At 36.1% G+C, this 22,386-nt stretch overlaps 1 protein-coding gene across 1 annotated transcript in view; it reads left to right on the top strand.

The window, feature by feature from the left end:
• RASA2 (RAS p21 protein activator 2) overlaps positions 1-22,386 on the top strand; it is a 137,771-nt gene that overhangs the window by 76,835 nt on the left and 38,550 nt on the right. Inside the window, 8 exon segments of the mRNA XM_017862366.1 lie at positions 703-779; positions 1,714-1,815; positions 12,852-13,008; positions 13,346-13,494; positions 14,882-14,996; positions 15,422-15,496; positions 16,214-16,337; positions 19,217-19,323. Of these exon segments, the coding sequence (XP_017717855.1) occupies positions 703-779; positions 1,714-1,815; positions 12,852-13,008; positions 13,346-13,494; positions 14,882-14,996; positions 15,422-15,496; positions 16,214-16,337; positions 19,217-19,323 (906 nt within the window).

The following is a 22,386-nucleotide window of genomic DNA, read 5'->3' as shown; positions in this document are numbered from 1 at the left end:
GCATACCTTGTGTGGGTGGCTAGTCTTAGAAAAGAAGAAAATTATCCCATTTTGTTGAGAAGAGCATGAGAAAAACTCAAGTAGAGAACCCTCTGTGGGAGTGGACAAGTTCAGGTGAACGGTCATTGAAGAAGTTCCTTCCAGTGGCCTTGATATTTTCAGCAAAAATGTGAGAAGGAAGTGCAGGGTAGGACTGTGTCTTGAGAAATGTGCGAAAGTCTTTAAACACTTCTGAGTCACCAACTGACTATGTATGAGCCAAAGAATCTAATGTTCATTGATATATTTATTTTATTTTATTTTTGTTAAAATAGAGACAGTCTCACTTTGTTGCCCAGGCTGGTCTTGAACTCCTGGCTTCAAGCAATCCTCCCACTTTGGCCTCCCAAAGTGCTGGGATTACAGGCATGAGCCACTGCACCTGGCCATTGCCATATATTGAGTTGATAGGAATGGCATAGAGACAAAGATTATTTTGATTTTTTTTATACCACCTTATTGTCTTCGATTTTTTTTTTTACACCACCTTATTTTCTTCTACTTCCATAGTTGCTTTTATATTCAGCTATTGAGTAAAATATTACTTGGACATTTTCCTCTGCTTTTATCCACAATTGAATATTTTGGAGATGATCATTTTAAGTTATAGGAAAGATGTATTTTTTTTTTTTTTAATTTTTTACTAAAATATTTTGTTTACAGGTAACCAGATCCAGTAGTTACACCAGAAAGTCCCAGTTCCAGGTGGAAGAGGAAGACATTGAAAAGCTAGAGATCAGGTATGTGCTTTGGGGTTTTACAGAATTGCTTTTTTGTGTACCAAAAGAAAATCCTAAATTCAACCAAAAAAGGTAAACCAACTTTAATAGAATTCTCTATAGCAGGTTGGTTGATGAAAGTTAGAGGAGTATGCATCTAATTTAAATCCAGATTATCCTCCAAAATCTGATTTGTTTGCAGAAATACTCAAGGTGTATTTATTTTATAAACAAAGATGATCTAATTTTCATCTGTTTTATTTTTAATTTTTCCCAAATTGTTCCTTACATTTCTGGATTATAGTGTAATGAACGGAAAGAAAGTTGTATCTCAGCCAATTTAGAAATAATTTTTTTATTCTTCTTAACATATCTGGTGTCTAACAGAAATTTCAGTGAGGTAAGAAGATAATTCAGCAGGTGCATGTGTTTGAAGTTTGTGCTGTTTCCTAGGTCTTAAATATCTATGCCCTTTGGGAAGGAAAAATCTTTTAAATGCATGTGTAGGTGTGATGTTAACAGTGTGTTCATCTAGATGGTATATTAATCATGTGTTTGGAGTGATCAGGTAATGTATTTTTCTAATTTTTCTATATGTATTAATTGGTGGTAATCCAGAGAGAAACTGTAGTATTGCGTTGGTTTCTTTTGTAGTTTCTTTCTGTTGTCCTTATTGCTATAGGTTAAAATAAAGCCTTGACTTTCAAACTAAGACAGTTTAAGTGCCTTCTTTTAGACTATTTAAAATTACTTTCTGTGCTTTTTAAATAAAAGCTGCTGTGTAGTATTTTGCTTCTCTAGTCTGGATAGTGAGGTATGTATATGGTGGTGCTAACATCTTTTAAGCATGTAAAATTAATGCTGTAATACAGATCAAAGTAATTTGAAGCTGTTTTGTGATGTGCATTCTCTTAAACATTGTTTGCAAAACATAAAGCCAGTTTTCAATTTTCAGGATCGACTTGTGGAACAATGGAAACCTGGTCCAAGATGTTTTCCTAGGTGAGATTAAGGTTCCTGTGAATGTATTAAGAACTGATTCCTCTCATCAAGCCTGGTAAGAGTCCAGCATTTTAGTGAACTCCGTAGTTTAATTCTCTTTAATACAGTATATATATGCAAATAAATGCTTACTCTGAACATATTTTAAATTTGCCCCGTAATAAGCCAGATGTCATTAATATTAATATGTTCATTAATTCATTGTTGCAGAAGTACATTGTACGTTTTATGACTTGACCTGTGGTACTGAGATAAAAGAACTGAATCATCTAGGAATATTTTTCTGTTCAGAAGTGAAGACTTAAGGAGATAAATGGGAAACATTTAAAACATTACATAAGAGTTTTTCATGTAAGAAAACGCTAGGTCACAAATCAGTATCTGCATTTCAGAAGTTTTATTAGTGGTCATAGGAACTGTGGATATTTGAAAGCAAAGGATTTTATTTAGGGAACTCAGTTGTTTATGGGAACTAACCACTGTTCTTCCTTCACCACACCTCATTGAAATGTACCGTAGATGGCCCTAATGTTACTTTTTGAATGTCTAAGGTCTTATGTTGTTGAGCTGGCACTTTTTAGGGCTCTTGGTGTTCAATAATGACTACAATATTATTTTACTTTTTAATGACTCTAATAACATTAAACTGATGTTAAAATTAATGTTCACACATTAAATTGAGCTAGTTTCCTTAGCAGAATCAATGTGAAACTATTGTTTTTTTCTGTCTGTAGCACTTAAAAGCTTGTGTATCCTTTCAGTATGTTGCCCAGCATCTCTGGCTAGATTTGGGTTTCAACTGGATGTAAATGAACATGCTTTTCTCATTTGCCTTTTAAGGAGCACTTTTTGGAACTCAGTTTCCACTGCCTCAAAGAGGAATGTTTAGGTGTTTCTTATGGATATCAGTTTCATTCGTCCCTAAACGAGCCTCTTCTGATTGGCCATCAGACATCTTCATTTTAGAGTCTTGTCCTGGAATAGTTATCACTTGTAGAATGATTTGGAGACTCTTAAAATTTTTACTTTATTTTTTGCCTCTCTCTCTAAGGCAGATCTAAGATTTATTGGTCTTTATGTTGGCATTTTGGGTATTATAGTTTGTAAAATGCATCCACAGAGGGGGAGAAAATCAAACGTAGTCACTATGAAAAATTGATGAAGATTTGGGACCTGTCATCCTCCCACCACACCATGTCTTCCACTTTCCATCAAATAGCATACATTTTAAAATGAAAATTTCTGAGCTCAGTTTGTCAAGTTTTTAAAATTACGTGCCAGACCACTCAGTACAGAGGAGAAAAATGAGCTCTTGTGCTTCTGGGCCCCTCAAAATGAACTTGTAATGTGCCACATAATCTGTTTTTTAAGTAAGACTGTCTCTAGAGATGCCTTCCAAATTTGGCAAAACTTGGTGCAGCTTCCTTGGCAGTATGTAAGAACATTAACAAACTAATTTTATTTTTATGGATGTTTTTGGCCCATGATATTTTAAAGTAACCTGCCAGAAATATAAGTGCTAAAATTTATATAGCATGAAATAGAAACATCTGGTAATTCATATATACTTCCATAGTTGTAAGGAAATATAAAAATGTGAATGCCATTTCTGGTAAGTTGGAAATAAAATTCTTACCCTCCTCCATCAATTGTAGAGCTGTAGCATCCCCTTGTGGGGTTGTTGGTAACTGCATGAAAACTCAAGAAAAGATTTATTTATGCTGAGGATTTCAGGCAAATTCTTTCTAATCTTGATGTTAAGAGAGTAGGGAGGCCGAGACGGGCGGATCACGAGGTCAGGAGATCGAGACCATCCTGGCTAACACGGTGAAACCCCGTCTCTACTAAAAAAATAAAAAAAAAAAAAAAACAGAAAAAAAAACTAGCCGGGCGAGGTGGCGGGCGCCTGTAGTCCCAGCTACTCAGGAGGCTGAGTCAGGAGAATGGCGTAAACCCGGGAGGCGGAGCTTGCAGTGAGCCGACATCCGGCCACTGCACTCCAGCCTGGGCGACAGAGCAAGACTCCGTCTCAAAAAAAAAAAGAGTAATCATCAGTAGTTTAATTCTGTTGTTTGAGAAGTCTCAAAATAAATATAAACATCTTTTCAGTTGTAATTTTTAAATTTGAAAGTAAGATTCAAATAATAGATAAAATGAGTTACTGGGTTTTCTTTTCAACAGAAGCACTTTTTACATGCTTTTAGACTAGATTAGTATTTGATATGATTTAGCTTTCCAGTTTGATAATTTTGACACCTTTTGTCCTCAAACTTTTTTTTTCTTTTTTTTGGTCTCACTGTTTTTGAGACAAAGTCTCACTCTGTTGCCCAGACTGAAGTGCAGTGGTATGATCTCGGCTCACTGCAACCTCCACCTCCCAGGTTCAAGCAGTTCTCCTGCCTCAGCCTCCCAAGTAGCTGGGACTACAGGCACACGCCACCATGCCGAGCTAATTTTTGTATTTTTAGTAGAGACGGGGTTTAACTATGTTGGCCAGTCTGGTCTTGAACTCCTGACCTTGTGATCTGCCCACCTCAGCCTCCCAAAGTGCTGGGATTGCAGGCATGAGCCACTGCGCCCTGCCTTTGGTCTCACATTTTTAACATATCTGTTTAATATTTGAATTTAGAAAATACAACAAGTCTCCTGTCTTTAGCTGGAAAAAAAAAAAACCCAGAAATAGGCCAGGTGCGGTGGCTCACGCCTGTAATCCCAGCACTTTGGGAGACCGAGGCGGGCGGATCATGAGGTCAGGAGATGAGACCATCCTGGGTAACACGGTGAAACCCCGTCTCTACTAAAAATGCAAAAAATTAGCCAGGCATGGTGGCGGGCGCCTGTAGTCCCAGCTACTAAGGAGGCTGAGGCAGGAGAATGGCGTGACCCGGGAGGCGGAGCTTGCAGTGAGCCGAGATCCCGCCACTGCACTCCAATCTGGGCGACAGAGCAAGACTGTCTCAAAAAACAAACAAAAAAAACCAGAAATAACGTTCAACTTTTTTTTTTTTTAGACAGAGTCTCACTCTGTTGCCGGGCTGGAGTGCTGTGGCGCGATCTTGGCTCACTGCAATCTCCACCTCCCAGGTTTGAGCCATTCTCCTGCCTCAGCCTCCTGAGTAGCTTGGATGACAGGCATGCGCCACCACACCCAGTTAATTTTTGTACTTTTAGTAGAAATGGGGTTTCACCATGTTGACCAGGCTGGTTTTGATCTCCTGACCTTGTGATCCCCTCGCCTCAGCCTCCCAAAGTGCTGGGATTACAGGCGTGACCCACTGCACCTGGCCCACCTTCAGTTATTAGTAGAACTGCCTCTTCATTCTCTCATTTACATAGCATTATGTACAAATAATTGTCCTTTGGGTTTGTCTACCTCAATTTTAATTACACAGACCTTATGGTTAGAATTATTTAAATGCTGATTTTTTTCTGTTAAGGGACTGTCAAAACTGCTTATCTTGAGGGCATAAGGATTGCTTTTATGCCTGTGAATGAAAAGTACATGTGTAGAGCAACTGAATGCTACTTTCAGTTAAAATTTCTCTTTGTTTCCTGTTTCTTTTCTTTCAAACTGAAATATTTTATTCAAAACTGACAAACATACATATATATGAGTTTTTTTTTTTCACTTAGAAATGCCAGATATTCCTGAACTATTTAACAAATCTTCAGCCTATTTTCTTTATCTCTAATTCATACAGAATTACTTAATTCACAAGGATCCTTCAGGTAGTTTATTAAATTGAGCCTTTGTAATCATATTTTAAAATAATAATCACATTTATGTGGTTATACAAATAACTTGATAGTTATTCACATATTTAAGTGGTAATAATTATACATCATATATATAAATGTTATATGCGTAACATTTACATAGTGATTACTGTGTGCCAGGAACTATTCTAAGTGCTTTACTTATAATAACTTTTTTAGGGCTAATGTAGGGTTTTAATGTGTTAAGATACTATTAATAGTCCTTATTTGACAAATGAGGAAAAAGCACAGAGAAATTGAGCAACTTGTCTAAGGTCACACAACTGGGATTTGAACCAAACTGTCTGACCCCAAAGTTTGTGCTTTCAACCAGTGTACTGAAGTTTGAACTTTGGCGTATTTCTGAATATATTTAAAACTCAAAAACATTCTCTCTTTTAAGCCATTAGAAAAAATTTGAGTGCCCCTTGCTTATAAAATATTATTTAAAAGAGAATCAGAGAGTTCTCTACTCATTTAAAAAATGATCTTTTCAAAGGATGGGTAAAACAACATGTTGTGAAGTCTTTTTTTTTTCAAGTAGACATAGATGAGATATTTTGTCTGTTGGGATTTCTTATCCTGCAAAGAAAATCCAAGGAAACAAGTTTAGAAAGTATGGCAGGAGTGAACCCTTCTGGAGTTCTTAAGCATCCAAAAACAATATATGCATAAAAATGAGTAATTGGCATAGCACTACCCTAATTCCTCTACATAGAACAATGGTATGTTAAGACTGTAGGCCTGGTGATTTTTAGTTATATGAGAGTAAAGAGGGATGTCATACCCCTTCCCCAGTTATTTGGAGCTAAAGGAAATAAAGTTGTGCTCTGAGCAAAATTTCTGTACTACAAACCAAAACAGAGTTTGTTTTGACTGTAGAGTGTAGAGACACTGTTTTAAGATGGATAGGGATGGTCCCAGACGCAGAAGTAGTTGTAACTGAGTAAGCAGTAATACAAGTAATGTTACTCTACTGTGCATAGAAAACACTGGTTCAATAAGAGGAAAAGATTCATCTAGAGTAATAAAATGAATCCAAAGAGGGAGACATGGTACTGCCTATTCAAGCACAGTTGATGGGGAAGGGGATTCTGGTCCAGAAGAATTACTGTTTCCTTGGCAACACTATTGTCTTAGCTGAGAGATTCTTAAGGCTGCCTAAAACTCCTTGTCATGCCTCTGTACTCACCACAACGCCTTTTGATAATTTGTCTTTCCAAATAGCTACTAACAAATAAAAAAATACAGTGAAAGATATAGATGAAAACCCTGTGGTAAATGGTGATAATTGTTGTAACCAAGTGACGAGCACATGGGGGTGGTGGTAAGAAACAGCATTCATTATTACTATTGTCACTCTTCTCCCTACTTTTGTAAGTGAGCATTTCTATAGTAAAATGCATTGGTCACTTAACAATCCAGGTACTTACACCACTTGACTATATTTCTTTTTCATAAATGTAATAATTGGCCTGCTTTTAAGTATATCAGGCTCTGCACTCAGTCATTGCAATTCAAGTGCATCTTATTTTTTTTTATTTTTTATTTTTGTGAGATGGAGTCTCTCTCTCTCCCCCAGGCTGGAGTGCAGTGGCATGGTCTTGGCTCCGTGCAACCTCCGCCTCCTGGGTTCAAGTGATTCTCCTGCCTCAGCCTCCCGAGTAGCTGGGACTACAGGCATGTGCCACCATGCCTGGCTAGTTTTTGTATTTTTGTAGAGATGGGGTTTCACCATGTTGGCCAGGCTGGTCTCGAACTCCTGACCTCAGGTGATCCACCCGCCTTGGCCTCCCAAAGTGCTGGGATCACAGGCGTGAGCCACCACACTTGACCTTCAGGTTCACTGTAGATGTGCTGATAAAACGTGGTGTCTGAATTTGCAAGGTTGCAGAACATGTCCTGGATTGTGAAAAACTGACCGAAGTATCAATTGTCAGGATGCTTGGTCATCAACCAGCTAAAGTTCCTGATACGGTTTGGCTGTGTCCCCACCCAAATCTCACCTTGAATTGTCATCATCCCCACGTCAAGGGCAGGGCCTGGTGAAGATAATTGAATCATCAGGTGGTTTCAAACCCCCGTACTGTTCTTGTGGTAGTGAGTAAGTCTCATGAGATCTGATGGTTTTATAAATGGGAGTTCCCCTGCACAAGCTCTCTTGCCTGCCGCATGTAAGACGTCCCTTTACTCTTCTTTGTCTTCTGTCATGATTGCGAGGTCTCCCCAGCCATGTGGAAGTATGAGTCAATTAAACCTCTTTCCTTAATAAATTACCCAGCCTTGGGTATGTCTTTATTAGCAGCATGAGAACAGACTAATACACTTCCCTTAGAGGTACTTCTGAGTCACGTTTCCTAACAGGCTTGTTTCTAATTATTTCATTGACCATATCTTTACATCACTATTTCTTAAATCAGACAGTAGATGTTCTGAAGGTTGATATTCCTCTTTTGTGGGGTAGTGATATAATTTCTTCTTGTATTAACCATCCCTTCATCCTTTAAATTTGCCTTGGTTAATTCGCTAGTTGTCTTTTCTGTCTTTATCTTTCTCAAAGCTAATAAATATTCTATTAAAGCCTTCTTCCTTCTATTTTTAAATGAATTAGTATATTAGAGGAGTATTAAAACTACTATTAAATTAAGTATTAAAGCTACTGTTTCTTTTACAAAAAGCATCTCAGCATTCCAGCTAAGGGAAGGAAGAGTGATAGAATTATAAAATTACCATTTTGATGATTAATGGCTCTAAGCCGTGATCATCAGTGGCTGGTGATATTGCAAAAGGAGAAACAACCAGACATTTGTGCCTCTTGGTAGAACTACACAGCATTATCAATGAAGCGTTCTTGCCAGAACATCAAATCTGAATCTAACCAAGCCTCTAGATCTAACTACCAATACAGAGGAAATACAGAGAGGATGAAGGAGTATGGTAAATGACATTATGGAGGTAGAGATAAGAGTTAACACAATTCCAAAGGTGGAAAACTCTGTAGGACCAACAGTGAGGAATCTATAAAAGAGACTTAAGAATGCTATTACCAGTTCTAATCTGTGGACCTTATTTGGGTTTGAACAAACTGTAGAAAAACATTTATGATGAGTTTGGGGAAATTTGAACACTAAGTGAATAGTGATGACTTTTTAAAATTATATATGAAATTATACCTGGAAATTGCTTTAAAATAATAATGCAGGAACAGGATGGGAGAGTGAGTAAAGGTATGGTTGAAACAAGATTAGTCTTTTAAAAAAAAATTCAGTGTATATATTTTTAAATTTTGTTTGGCATTGCCTTTAGATAGAGAATAGAGAAAATGGCAGCTTTTTTCTCATGTTAATTAGAAACTTCTTTCTAATTGCTTTCAAAAAGTGACCCGAGGCTTCAAAACCAAAGCATTCATTCACTCACTCTCTAGTCAACATCCATGGAATGTCTACTACCAAGCCCATGTGCCCTATGCTGACCTATCTACTGAAAATAAAATTGTGGGTTCAAATAGCAATGCTTGAAATAATTTAAACTGCCTAAAAATATTGCACCTGTGAATCCATTTTAGTCTTTTTAGGGAATTTACTACTGGGCTTTGTAATCTCAAACTTTAGAAAGGCCTTAGCGCAGGATTTATAAAACTTGAAAACTACGAGTGTAAATAAATAATTCCAGGCCAGGCATGGTGGCTTACACCTGTAATCCCAGCACTTTGGGAGGCTGAGGCAGGTAGATCACCTGAGGTTAGGAGTTCAAGACCAGGCTGGCCAACATAGTGAAACCCCATCTCTACTAAAAATACAAAAATTAGCCCGGTGTGGTGGCATGCACCTATAGTCCCAGCTGCTTGGGAGGCTGAGGCGGAAGAATCACTTGAACCCAGGAGGCAGAGGTTCAGTGAGCTGAGACCACGCCATTGCACTCTGGCCTGGATTGACAGAGTGAGACTCTGTCTCAAAAAATAATAACAATTCCAAACATTCTACATTCTTAGATAAAATATGTAATTTATTTCTCAAACAGTATAGGGGAAATATTGACAGCATTTAAAATGCATCTTAATGTATTTTAAAACTTTTAAAATATATTTTAAAAACATTAAAATGTAGCAAGTGTATACTATAGAGGCAGTGAATTAAGAGAGGAATAGAATTGAGCAGTAACAAGATGAAAATGGAAAGACAAACTCTTCCTCAGTGTAAGTAACCAGTGCTGTAAATTTGCTGCGCCTACTACAAGTGTTAAACAACTGTATAAACAAGAGGTTGAGGATTTTCTGCAAATAATAAAAAAAGTATCAATGCAGATTATTCTGGGAGAAAAATGGCAAAGAAAATCCACAAAAGCGTTTTAGCAGAACTCGGGTAACAGAGGACTGAGAGAGAGAATTTCCCAGACCCACAAAGCAAATAAATAATTTTCCCCAGTTTCTTAGTAAGGAGGGTTGAAATTAAATTCAAAATGTTAATGTTTGTTGTTTATTGTTTTTTGAACACAATTATTTTTAAGTTACTTATGGCCTATTAAGCTGTATAGCATTTTCACTTCACAACACAGTACAATTATTTTTCATTATATTCATAAACACCTCTCTTAAAGAACTCTAGAGTTCATTCATTGCGTGAATATTATGTACCCATTAAAAAGAACAAACTGGATCTATAAAAAGTAGTCTCAAAGAGTTAACTAGGAAGTGCTTGCAGGTAAAAAAACAAGATACTGGAGAGTAGAATATGATAACAGTTTTGTAAACGAATAGGCTCAAAACTTATTTACAAATGTGTATATATGCACACATTTTAAAAAATCTATATAAAATTATATAAGCATGAAGAAAATAGAAGGGTTCATAGTAGGTAGTTAACAGGTTCCTAAGAGAAGCGGAGGTGCAGAATGGTAGTGTTTTGAAGATAAGAAAAAAGATAAGAGAAAACCAAAGTTAAAAGAGAAAAAAAAGAAAACGTTCTTTAAAAAAAAAAAAAGCATTGATTTGGTGACATTGTTTATGTATGTATGCATTGTTATCTATTTGTCTGTGTGTAATAAGGATTTTTTAATATTAAATAAATAAGATTCTGGTTCCAAGAGTGATGAAAATAATAAGTGACACTCCACACAGATTTTCTTGGTTCTTGAAGTTTGAGCTTCACTACAAAAAGAATCTCCGTTCGGTTGCTTTTATCTACCCTACAGTGTTGGTTAATGGCAAATCCAAATTTGTAAATTTAATTTGGAGTTATTTCTGAAAATAAATTTTGTGGGCAATATGATGATAAGCCACAAGAAAAAAAATATGCAGGTAAATATTTAAAAATAAATTCCCTTAATATATTCTAATCGTGATAGTTTCTGCAGCATAATTTAAAATTATGCTATTTTCAGTGTCCAAATAAGGATGTTACCAGTATTACTATTGAGCATTTGGCTGTACATAGTAACTTTTAAAATAATTTTGTTTTAGAATGTACTAATAAAAGACATATATAGTACACTTTTTCTGCAGTTTAGTTTCTGGTTATAGTTAAGTAAAGCAAAGATTCACTATTTTATATATAGTGCAAGAAAATGCCTTTTTAAAATAATGAATTATTGAAGATAAGAGTACATTTAGGTTTTTTTCCTAGATATTTTTAGATATTTTGCTGTAATGGAATAAAGGGGATGAAATATTTGTAATTGGCGTATTATTTTAGATAAATGAACTTTTAAGAGTTTGAACAATTTTTTAACTCCTGGAACTCCTGTGATATCTTGAATGAGTAACAAACTTTTTTTTTTCCCATCCTAGGAAGATATATTTTGGCTAAAGCCCAGCAATTCTGAAGTTTTAATGTCCAAATTAGTTGAGTTCAATTGTTTTTGGCATATTTAGGCTACTGTAAGAGTAAAAATTGCCTTTCTCTAAACCTGATATGGTCTAGAAAAAAATAGATGGTTACACCAACAACAAATCGTAAATTTCAAATTTAGGCAAGCATACTGCTGAGTACCCCCCTAAAAAAGGAAATAAGAATACTTGATTGTCAGTGGTACTTTGCAGTTTTTATCAGCCTTCATCCAGTTTTGTTTTGTGTTGTTTTTAAATTTTAGATTCAGGGGTACATGTGCAGGTTTGTTACATGGGTATATTGTGTAATGCTGAGGTTTAGGCTTATGATCCCTTTGCCCAAGTAACGAACAAAGTACCGGATAACTTTTTCAACCCCTACTCCCCTATCTCCCTCCCCACTTTTGGAACCCCCAGTGTCTATTGTTACCATCTTTGTGTTTGTGCATACCCAGTGTTTAGCTCCCACTTATAAGTGAGAACATACGCTATTTGATTTTCTGTTTCTGCATTAATTCGCATAGGGTAGTGGCCTCCAGCTGCATCCATGTTGGTGCAAAGGGCATAATTTTTTCTTTCTATGACTGCGAACAAGATTAGTCTTCAGTTGATAATTGTTTAAACTAGATAATAGGTACAGGAGAGTTCAATATTCTCTTTTGTTTGTGTTTTAAATTCCCATGATAAAAGCTTAAAAAAAAAAAAAACTCTTAGATTTCTGGTTTTGGTCCTGCAAATTTCTCTTAAATTCAAATTTTTGGATAAAGAATTTACTTTAAAACAAGGTTTCTTATGTGTTCTGATATGTCTTACCTACTTTTTTTTGTTTTGTTTGTGAGACGAAGTCTCGCTCTGTCATCCATACAAGCCCAGACTGGAGTACAGTGGCAGGATCTCAGCTCACTGCAACTCCGCCTCCTGGGTTCAAGCGATTCTCCTGCCTCAGCCTCCCAAGCAGCTGGATTACAGGCACCATGCCTGACTGATTTTTGTATTTTCAGTAAAGACAGAGTTTCACCGTGTTGGCCAGGCTGATCTCGAACTCCTGACCTCAAGTGATCTGCCTGCCTCAGCCTCCCAGTGCTGGGATTACAGTCATGAGCCACTGCACCTGGACTGTCTTATCTATTTTCAACTAAATGCTACTTTCTTAAATTTAGTTGGTAAACATTTATTTTTGATAATACATTGGATTTTAAATGTTTTACCTTTCATCATCATTTTTTCTAAACCTGCAAGCTAATCAAACTTTTATTCAACTTCTTTGAGATCTTAATTTCTGTAATATCTATGCTTTTTGTTTCCTGGATAAAAATGTATTTGTAGCTTTCTAATCCAATATATAACCAATATTAGGCTTCTGAAGATTAGTATCCTGCTACTTACGAAGTTTCCTAACCGTAAATACTAAGTTGACTTTTTTGGTTGTTTTTTTATAGCTTAACTCTTAACTTGCCTCATTGGCTTGAATGCGTTTCCATCACATGGAATCACTTATATTTTTACTTTAGGTACTTGCTACAACCAAGAGACAATGGAAACAAGTCATCCAAAACTGATGACCTGGGGTCTCTTCGATTAAATATATGTTATACAGAAGACTACGTGCTTCCTTCAGAGTACTATGGTCCTTTGAAAACTTTGCTGCTAAAATCACCAGATGTTCAAGTATGTTAAGAATCTTAAGGGTATGATTTAACATGAAGTGACTAAAATAATTCTATAAATGATAAGGAGAAGATTTCAAGAGTATCAAGTCTTATTAAAACAGTAAAAATTATATACATACATATATATACACACACACATTTCTATTTATCTGAACCAGAGTACTGTGATTCCTACGTGTGCTCCCACAATCATCTCTGATAAAAAATTTTGAAAATTAAATATCCTGTATAACAGCTTTAATGACATTATTACAGTTACTTTTACAGGCTAATGATTGAACAGTTAATCATGTTTCCTTGATTTTTGTGCTTGTTTTCTACCTTCCTATATTTAGCCAATATCTGCCTCAGCTGCTTACATTTTGAGTGAAATATGTCGAGATAAAAATGATGCTGTTTTGCCCCTTGTACGACTGCTGCTGCACCATGATAAACTTGTTCCTTTTGCCACTGCTGTGGCTGAATTAGACTTGAAGGATACACAGTAAGAGTTATATTTTATTAAATGTTAATTACGTGTTGTTGAAATTGGACCTTAGTTTGACAGATTGTTTTCGTAGTCTGAATTTTTTTGTATTGATTAGACTTTATAGTAGGCTGAAAAGAAGTACTTAACAAATAACAAAAGGCAGTTAAGCTATCAAACAGTATTCACCTACCTTAAGGACAATTAATGAAGGATGTTTTTCTTTAACTCAGTGAGGAAATTTCGTTTGTTACTAATCTGCTTCTTAGTGTAATGATTCACGTGTCACAAGTAGAAACACCAGAGCAGAAGTGTTTTTATCTTTATTCATTATGTATCACCCTTATATGCATATGTATGACATTCTAAAAAGCAATCAAGTGACTTCTCATTCACGTCATAGTCTAACACTGGTTTTTTTTGTTGTTGTTTTTTTGTTTTTTTGGTTTTTTTTGAGACGGAGTTTCGCTCTGTCGCCCAGGCTGGAGTACAGTGGCCGGATCTCAGCTCACTGCAAGCTCCGCCTCCCGGGTTCACGCCATTCTCCTGCCTCAGCCTCCTGAGTAGCTGGGACTACAGGCGCCCGCCACCTCGCCCGGCTAGTTTTTTGTGTTTTTTAGTAGAGACGGGGTTTCACCGTGTTAGCCAGGATGGTCTCGATCTCCTGACCTCATGATCCGCCCGTCTCGGCCTCCCAAAGTGCTGGGATTACAGGCTTGAGCCACCGCGCCCGGCCTAACACTGTTGTTTTTTTACACACACAGACATACATATACTCTACATTTTGGTTCATAAATGTGATTTGCCTTTATATATATATACACGTATGTGTGTATGTATATACGTGTATATGTATGTACACGTATATATATATGTGTGTATTGAGTTTTTTGTTTGTTTGTTTTTAAGACGGAGTCTCACTTTTTCACCCAGGTTGGAGTGCAGTGGCATGATCTTGGCTCACTGAAGCTTCTGCCTCCTAGGTTCAAGTGATTCTCCTGCCTCAGCCTCCTGAGTAGCTGGGATTACAGGCACTCGCCACCACACCCAGCTAATTTTTGTATTTTTAGTAGAGATGGGGTTTCACCATGTTGGCCAGGCTAGTCTCACATTCCTGACTTCAAGTGAAGCACCTGCTTCAACCCCACAAAGTGCTGGGATTACAGGCGTGAGCCATCACACCTGGCCATTACTTTTATATATTTTTGGTAAGTTTGAAAAACCTAATGACAGCAAGCTTTTAAATAAATGGTAAAAATTACTAAAATTGTAGGTCACTTATGCCTTCTACTACGTCTTAATCTATTTCAACTCAATGCTTCTTTCGTAAATTGGTCAAGTATGTTATATTATTGGTTTCACAATCTTTGTTTACTACATTTGGTTTCATCTATTTCTGTTTCAGAGATGCAAACACAATTTTTAGAGGAAATTCCTTGGCTACCCGATGTCTGGATGAGATGATGAAAATAGTGGGAGGGCACTACCTGAAAGTAACATTAAAACCTATTCTTGATGAGGTACAGAATATATCTCCAACAGTGATAGTTTGTGACCTCATGATAGTTGCTGTTTTATGAAGTGATCTATTGATGGGAAGGGTTTATTCATTCATGTGTTCCTCAAAAAATAAGACTGAACACTTTAGAAGCAAATTATTTACTTCTCTATCAATGGATTTTTACTCAAAAGGTACAGTATAGTGTAGTCTACATTATTTCTTTGTTATGGAATTTCTATCTTAGCCGGAGTTCCAAATATATGACAAATACTTTTTGATATCGTGTTTTAAGAAAATTGTATATATTATCCCTGCATAGGGCGTTTTATGCTTAGTTACAATTTAAATCTCTATAATTACCTTTTATTATCAGAACAATAACAGTTTTTTCATTTCGTCAGATTACTTAGAAAAAAATCATTAACTGCAAAATTTATTTTTCAGATATGTGACTCCTCAAAATCCTGTGAAATCGATCCTATTAAATTGAAAGAGGGAGATAATGTAGAAAATAATAAGGTAAGTCCTTGTTATATTGTTTATAATTGTGTTAAAATTGGTCTTAATGGTGTAACCTTTCTCCCACTTACATTATAATAAAGCCAGATAGAGGGAAGCAATGCTGTTTATTCTTTACATAAGCCTTTACTATTAGCAGCATTTTCTAAGATTAGTTTTTAGAATGTTATTTCCTCAGTGGTTTCACTTTGTTTTTGTTCTTGGTTGTCTCTTTTTGTCTCTAGTAACAATAGTGAACTTAAGCTATAGCTAGTTACAGCCCCTGTTCTAGCCATTCCTTTGGGCTCAAACTGATCAGGCTAAGTGACACAGTGACTTGATCAGTCATTACTTTCAGTGGCCTCTGAAAGAGCAATGATTGTGTTAGGGTCACAAATTTTTATTGCAATGGATAATAGTGTCACAACGTCCTGTGCTTGTGTGTCCGAGTTGTTTTGTGATTTCCTTTTGGATTATTTTATTCCCTGTTGCTTCTTGTGAAGTTTATTCATAGATTCACCTCTTAACGCCTAGCAAATCTAAATTTAATTTATTAAATTAAGTTAGTATATAAATTGTCCTTAAACCAAATGAGTTTGGAAAAGGGAAACAGTGCTTTAAAAAATGTTAGATAGTGACTGTCTAATGAACCTCATTTTCTTACATTTTTCTTTCATGAAGGCTATTGAAGATGTGTGAACATCAAAATCTTAATGTATCCCTTTTTAAATCCTGCAGGAGAATCTGCGCTACTACGTAGACAAGTTATTCAGTACAATTGTAAAATCAAGTATGAGCTGTCCCACTGTAATGTGTGATATCTTTTATTCTCTAAGGCAGATGGCTACTCAGAGATTTCCTAGTAAGTGCCTTGTTTTACTAAAACATGCCATTTCTTTTTCTTTGACTTTTTTGTAGATATTAATTACATTTGGTTTGTGCAAGATATTTAAGGTATTTATTTATTTATTTACTTGTTTTATTTTTGAGACAGAGTCTTACTCTGTCACCCCAGCTGGAGTGCAGTGGTGCTATCTCGGCTCACTGCAACCTCCATCTCCCAGGTTCATGCCATTCTCCTGCCTCAGCCTCCCGAGTAGCTGGGACTACAGGCACCCGCCACCACGCCCGGCTAATTTTTTGCATTTTAGTAGAGACGGGGTTTCACCATGTTAGCCAGGATGGTCTTGATCTCCTGACCTCATGATCTGCCCGCCTCGGCCTCCCAAAGTTCTGGGATTACAGGCATGAGCCACTGCTCCCGGCCTAAGGTTTTTAAGTACAACCTTCTTTAGTTTTTCAAAATGATTCTAGCTTTCTCATAAGAAATCTGATTTTTCTTGAAATCCCAAAATACATATATTGCATTTTATTTCAGTATAATGCAACTTTATACAAAGAGCAAATCAAAATCACCATTAAAGAAAGGCAAAAATTTAGAACTGTAACATTGTATAAGTAAGCATTTATACCAGATGCTTATGAGAGTTAAAAATACCTTTGTTATTTATACCAACTATCTTTCCCAGCTGCATGCATTCAGATAGTGAGAATCTTTAGTTCCATAAAATTGACTAGATTTGACAGTATGAGAATGCTAATAAGGTTTTGGTGGTGAGAGGTTTTTATAGAAATGGCCTTAGACATTAGAAACCTTTCTTTTGCAACATACAGAGTTTTAAGGTACATGTATCAGTAACTGGCATAATTTTGAAAAAGTAGCCATGTCAAGGTTTTGCTTAGAAACCTTTCATTAAATTCAGAGTTACTGTCGCTGTTAATACTTAGAATTATTCACATTTTAATATATCTCTGATAAGTAAATAAACTTGCTATAGCTAGCTTTCCAGATCTGTCTACAATGGGAGGTGGTGGGTAGGAGGGTAGAATTAGGCAGCTTAAATTATCTGTCTTAACCAGCTATGCAAAACTGTGAGTTTATTTCTGTAACCATCTGAAGAGATTTTGCAGTTTTATGTTCTTTTAAGTGTGTGCTCACCCTGTGCACACGTGTGCAGTTAACTGCCCTTCTGTTAAATTGACCCATTACTAAATTAGTGGGGCTGAGTTGTCTAACATGTAGATAAATTCATATCTAAATGTCTTTGCTAATTATAGTTGTAAATAAGTAAGTAAATCTAATCTTCATAACAAAAATAAAGGGACCCAGAGGCACACGGAAAAGTGAAATGCTCATTGAAATTTTATTTTTAAATGGTTAGATCATGATAACCACATTGACTACTTAGTAACACACACAGTGTGTTAGCCTCCATTATCTCCTATTCTCATCTTCACAAAACCACATGAGGTAGGTACTACTCCCATTAGGTGAGAAACAAAGGTTTAGAGAAGCTGAGTAACTTTACCAAGGTCTATGGCATGGCCAACAGGCAAGCAGGGCCTCAAACCTGGGCCTGGTCTACTCCAAACCACATGCTGCCATTCACTATACTCTATTTGGCCTTAAATCTATTTTAGCTGTTTAATTCTTCTTTATATAAATGATCTTAAACACTTTTTGGATTGTTTTCTTGTTTTTGTTTTGAGACCTAGTTTCACTCTTGTTGCCCAGGCTGGAGTGCACTGGCACAATCTCAGCTCACTGCAGCTCCGCCTCCCAGGTTCCCAGCCTCCCCAGTAGGTGGGATTACAGACATGGGCCTTCACACCTGACTAATTTTGTATTTTTAGTAGAAACGGGCTTTCTCCATGTTGGTCAGGCTGGTCTCAAACTCCTGACCTCAGGTGATCCACCCGCTTTCAGCCTCCCAAAGTGCTGGAATTACAGATGTGGGTCACCGTGTCCAGCCAACACTTTATGTTTTTATATACATGCAGATGTATCTCCTTAGTTATGTTTTTGTTGACTTAACTATTAATGTGGTCATCATATCCTCAGTAGACTATAGTAGTGACAGTTTTGTTGCCATAAGTGTTTCATATTCTCTCGTTTTTGTTGTTTTTACTACCCTAGAAGAATGGGGAAAGGAGAGGTAAGAGGGCAGGGCAGACAGCAGGTAAAAAGCAGATATTATTAAAGAATGACAAATTAAACGAGTTGTTAATGGTTACCTACTGAATGACTTAGAAGAGTTAAAACTCAAACCAAACCTAAAGATTCTTTCCCTCGCCACCTGCTTCACCACCATCCGTCTGATTGTTGGGTGAAGTGTTGACTCCAGTCTGAAACGAAAGTTGTAGGTGAATGATCAAAGCCACCAGTAGTCTTCAGTTCATCTGCATTTTTATTTATGGACTATTGATAGCTTTTTTAAAGTAAACATTTCTGTCTTACTGTTTTTGTTGCATAACTTTTAATATTATCAAGATTTTGGGGGGGGGGATTGAAACAAGAACCTAAAACTGAAAGTAGCCTTGTATTGTACTCTTAAGGGATTCAGTGTTACCACTAGGTAGTGCTAGATACTACTTTTATTTTTGTCATAATTTTAGCAGTCTCTTCTTGCAGGTGAGGAAAGAGGTATTTTTCAAATTAAAATATTTCTAAAAACCTAGCAGCTTTGTCTTTTTTCATATTATTTCTTCTTTTGGATTTTTTAATCATAGGGTGTTTTAATTTAGTCATAAACATCACTATCATTTCATCAATTCGGCTCTTACTAGACAAATTATGTTGCTCTCCTAGTTTACTTGTCTTTTCTATATTTTTTAATTTATCATCTTTGTTTTTTAATTAAGTGTTTTTGTGCATGACATTTCACCATTTTTTTCCTGCAGATGACCCTCATGTTCAGTATTCTGCAGTGAGCAGCTTTGTATTTCTTCGTTTCTTTGCTGTAGCCGTAGTATCACCTCATACTTTTCATTTGCGACCTCATCATCCAGTAAGTGTTTGTTCTTCTGAAAGTTTTATTCCATTTTTTTATTTTTATCAAAATGAAGAAAAGATAAAATAAGTCAATTTCACTGGGCTGTATTTTCTTATAACTGATACTTAAATTTACTCAGCGTTTTTCTTGGCCATTTCAGTCTTTCAAGTGAGACTGATAATCCTATTTTTTGTTGTTGTTAAAAGGTGTTCTACAAGAGTGATAAAATGCTAATTGAAGGTTGGTGATGAGTACAAAGGGGATTTGTTGTATTTTTTCATATGCTACTGTGTGTGTGTATACATTTCCATAAGATTTTTTTTCATTAGTTACGGGTTTCATTTTGATAGGTATTTTATTTAAACAAAATCTGCTTTCCTGATTTATTAAAATAGTTTAATTTTGCAGATATTTTTAAATTTCACGGAAATTTGAAGAGGCTCTTTTCTCTAAGAAAGAAGGCTACAAGAGAAATTCCATTTAATTTGGAAACAGCATCTAAGATAGAAGATTTCAGTAGCAATGAAACTGACAGCATATAGTTAGAAAATATTAAATGACAGATGAACTGGATAAGCATGAACAGTTAAAACAGAAAAAGAAACCAAGAATGCAGTATAGTGAAAGGTGTAGGACGTTTTATTGGAATATAACTTGTTAAATATGTCAGTATTTTACTTTTATTTACCTGAGGTAATACTGTAAACATATGAGATTTAAAATTTTTTAAGCATGTAATCTTGTGTTCTGGAATCCTATTTAATTACCAAAATCTAAATCTCCACTGCATAGATTTACATGTTTATTTCTTAATTTTTAAAATTCTTTATTTTTGCTATACTTCCGATTCCTTCTTATATGGTGTAATTTGGCTAATTCTTTAAGCTTTTATGTTCCAAATACTTTATAATCTTATCTAATTGATCTTAGTTGCTGATTTGTATAACAAATAATAATAATAGCCCACATTTATTTAGTGCTTTGTACTAGGCCTTGTTCTAACTACTTTATGTTTTAACTTATTTGGTCCTCCTGGCAACCCTGTGAGGTAAATTCTGTTATCATCCACATGTGCAGATAAGGAAATCACAATAGAGTAACTTTTCCACACTCACACAACTGACAAATTATGATTTGATTTTACTCAATTTGAACTGGATTTAACTGGGATTCAAGTTCAGTCAGTCTTTATCGTCTGTAAGCTTAATCCTATCCCTTCCAACCTCTTAGACAGATGTTCAGGTATCTACAATGTATCATTTCATGCTCAGTACTGGAGATGCAGTGATGAATAAGATACTCTTTGCCCTTAGGAAACTCACAGCCAAGAGGAGTTGCTCAGTAGTGTAGGGAAAACACATGAGTTTTAGAGTTAAACCAAATTGTGAATACCCATTTCTCCTCTCAACGACTACATGACATTGACACTCACTTAACTTTGTGAGTACTGAATAGAACCATGTTGCAGTGGCAGCACCACGCCCTTTCTTGCCAAAGGATAAATGGTCTGTGAGTAGCCCCAGCAGAGAGTGGGCCAGTGTCCTTTTGTTCACAGGGCTGTCCATTCTGTGGCTTTGTTACTAAAGCTGCACAGAACTCTGAGGCAATGAAAGCGTGGTAGCAACATTCTGGACATAAACAGAACACCTACTTCTGAACTTGTGAGTCTGCCTTGTATTCATACTTGAATTTGCGCATTCCTGTAACCGATGTTGGTGGATACTTAGGTTGGTTCCATGACTTTGCTATTGTAAATAGTGCTGCAACAAACGTGAGTGCAGGTGCCAGGACATCTTTAAGAATATTATTTTCTTCAAAGGCAGAGAATTGTAGGGACCTTTTATAGATATAATGAAATCCCAAATGTTACAGCTAAAATGTTTTCTGAATAGCCTTAATTTAGGTGTGTTTCTATTTTATAAGTATATTATAATGATCATATTTCAGATATTCCTTCTTTTCCAGATTGCCTTATATTCTGTTCATCTCTTCCCCTTCACATTCATTGCCTATTTTCAATGTGGGGGTGGGGGGCATACTAAAATATTAAGGAATGTGAGCCAAAATTGAACTAAAGCTTTTCTTGGTAAATTTTTCTTGGTATGTCTTCAGATGCAAGATATTGTTTGCTTGAATCCTTAAAACAAATAAAAATGGTCTGTGTTTTGATAGAAACTTACACAAATGTATAGATTGGTGAAAATTCAGCAGGGTATACATTTAAGATCTATTCATTTTGTCATATGTAAATTATATCTCAATTTAAAAAAAATGAAGGAGCAAAGATTTCTGAGGGAAGACCGTTTAGTCAGTTTTATATATTACTATATATTACTTCTTTCAGATAGAGAGGCCTGAAAAACCTCTTGGATAATAGGCCCAAATAATCACCCTCTGGTAAGATCAAAAAGAGCTAGGTGACTTCACATTTCCTAACCTGAATTTAGGTCTTTGCTTCCATGGTGAAAAGAGTTAATTGCAAAAGCCGTTTAAAGTATTGAATATGTTTAGAGGTGAGCTGAGCACAGAAAATTTGGAACACCTAAAACTGCCATTTTAAGTTATAAGGTAGTAAAGTAGATGCCTTTGACATTCCAGAAGTGAATATAATTTGTCAGGTAATCCAAGGTGCCATACTGTATGAAACAACTTACATATAACATTGATAAAATTATGGCTTTGGCCTGTAATCCCAGCACTTTGAGAAGCCAAGGCGGGCAGATCACCTGAGGTCAGGAGTTCGAGACCAGCCTGGACAACATGGCAAAACCCTGTCTCTATAAAAATACAAAAATTAGCCAAGCGTGGTGGCAGGCACCTGTAATCCCAGCTACTTAGGAGGCTGAGACAGGAGAATTGCTTGAACCCAGGAGGTGGAGTTTACAGTGAGCTGAGGTTACACCACTACACTCCAGCCTGGGCAACAGAACGAGACTCCATCTCAGGGGAAAAAAAAAAAAAATATATATATATATATATAGCTTGGTTAAATATCTAATCTTTTGCTCCAAGTGAAATGATGTTAATATATGGTAATTTCCATGTCTTGTTCTGTACTTGCCCTTCCCAATTAGAGAT

This window comes from Rhinopithecus bieti, unplaced genomic scaffold (genome assembly GCF_001698545.2).
Source record: "Rhinopithecus bieti isolate Rb0 unplaced genomic scaffold, ASM169854v2 scaffold_2654, whole genome shotgun sequence".
Classification (NCBI taxonomy): Eukaryota; Metazoa; Chordata; class Mammalia; order Primates; family Cercopithecidae; genus Rhinopithecus; species Rhinopithecus bieti.
The sequence above is the reverse complement of the archived record's forward strand: the minus strand, read 5'-3'. Positions and strand labels throughout refer to the sequence as shown.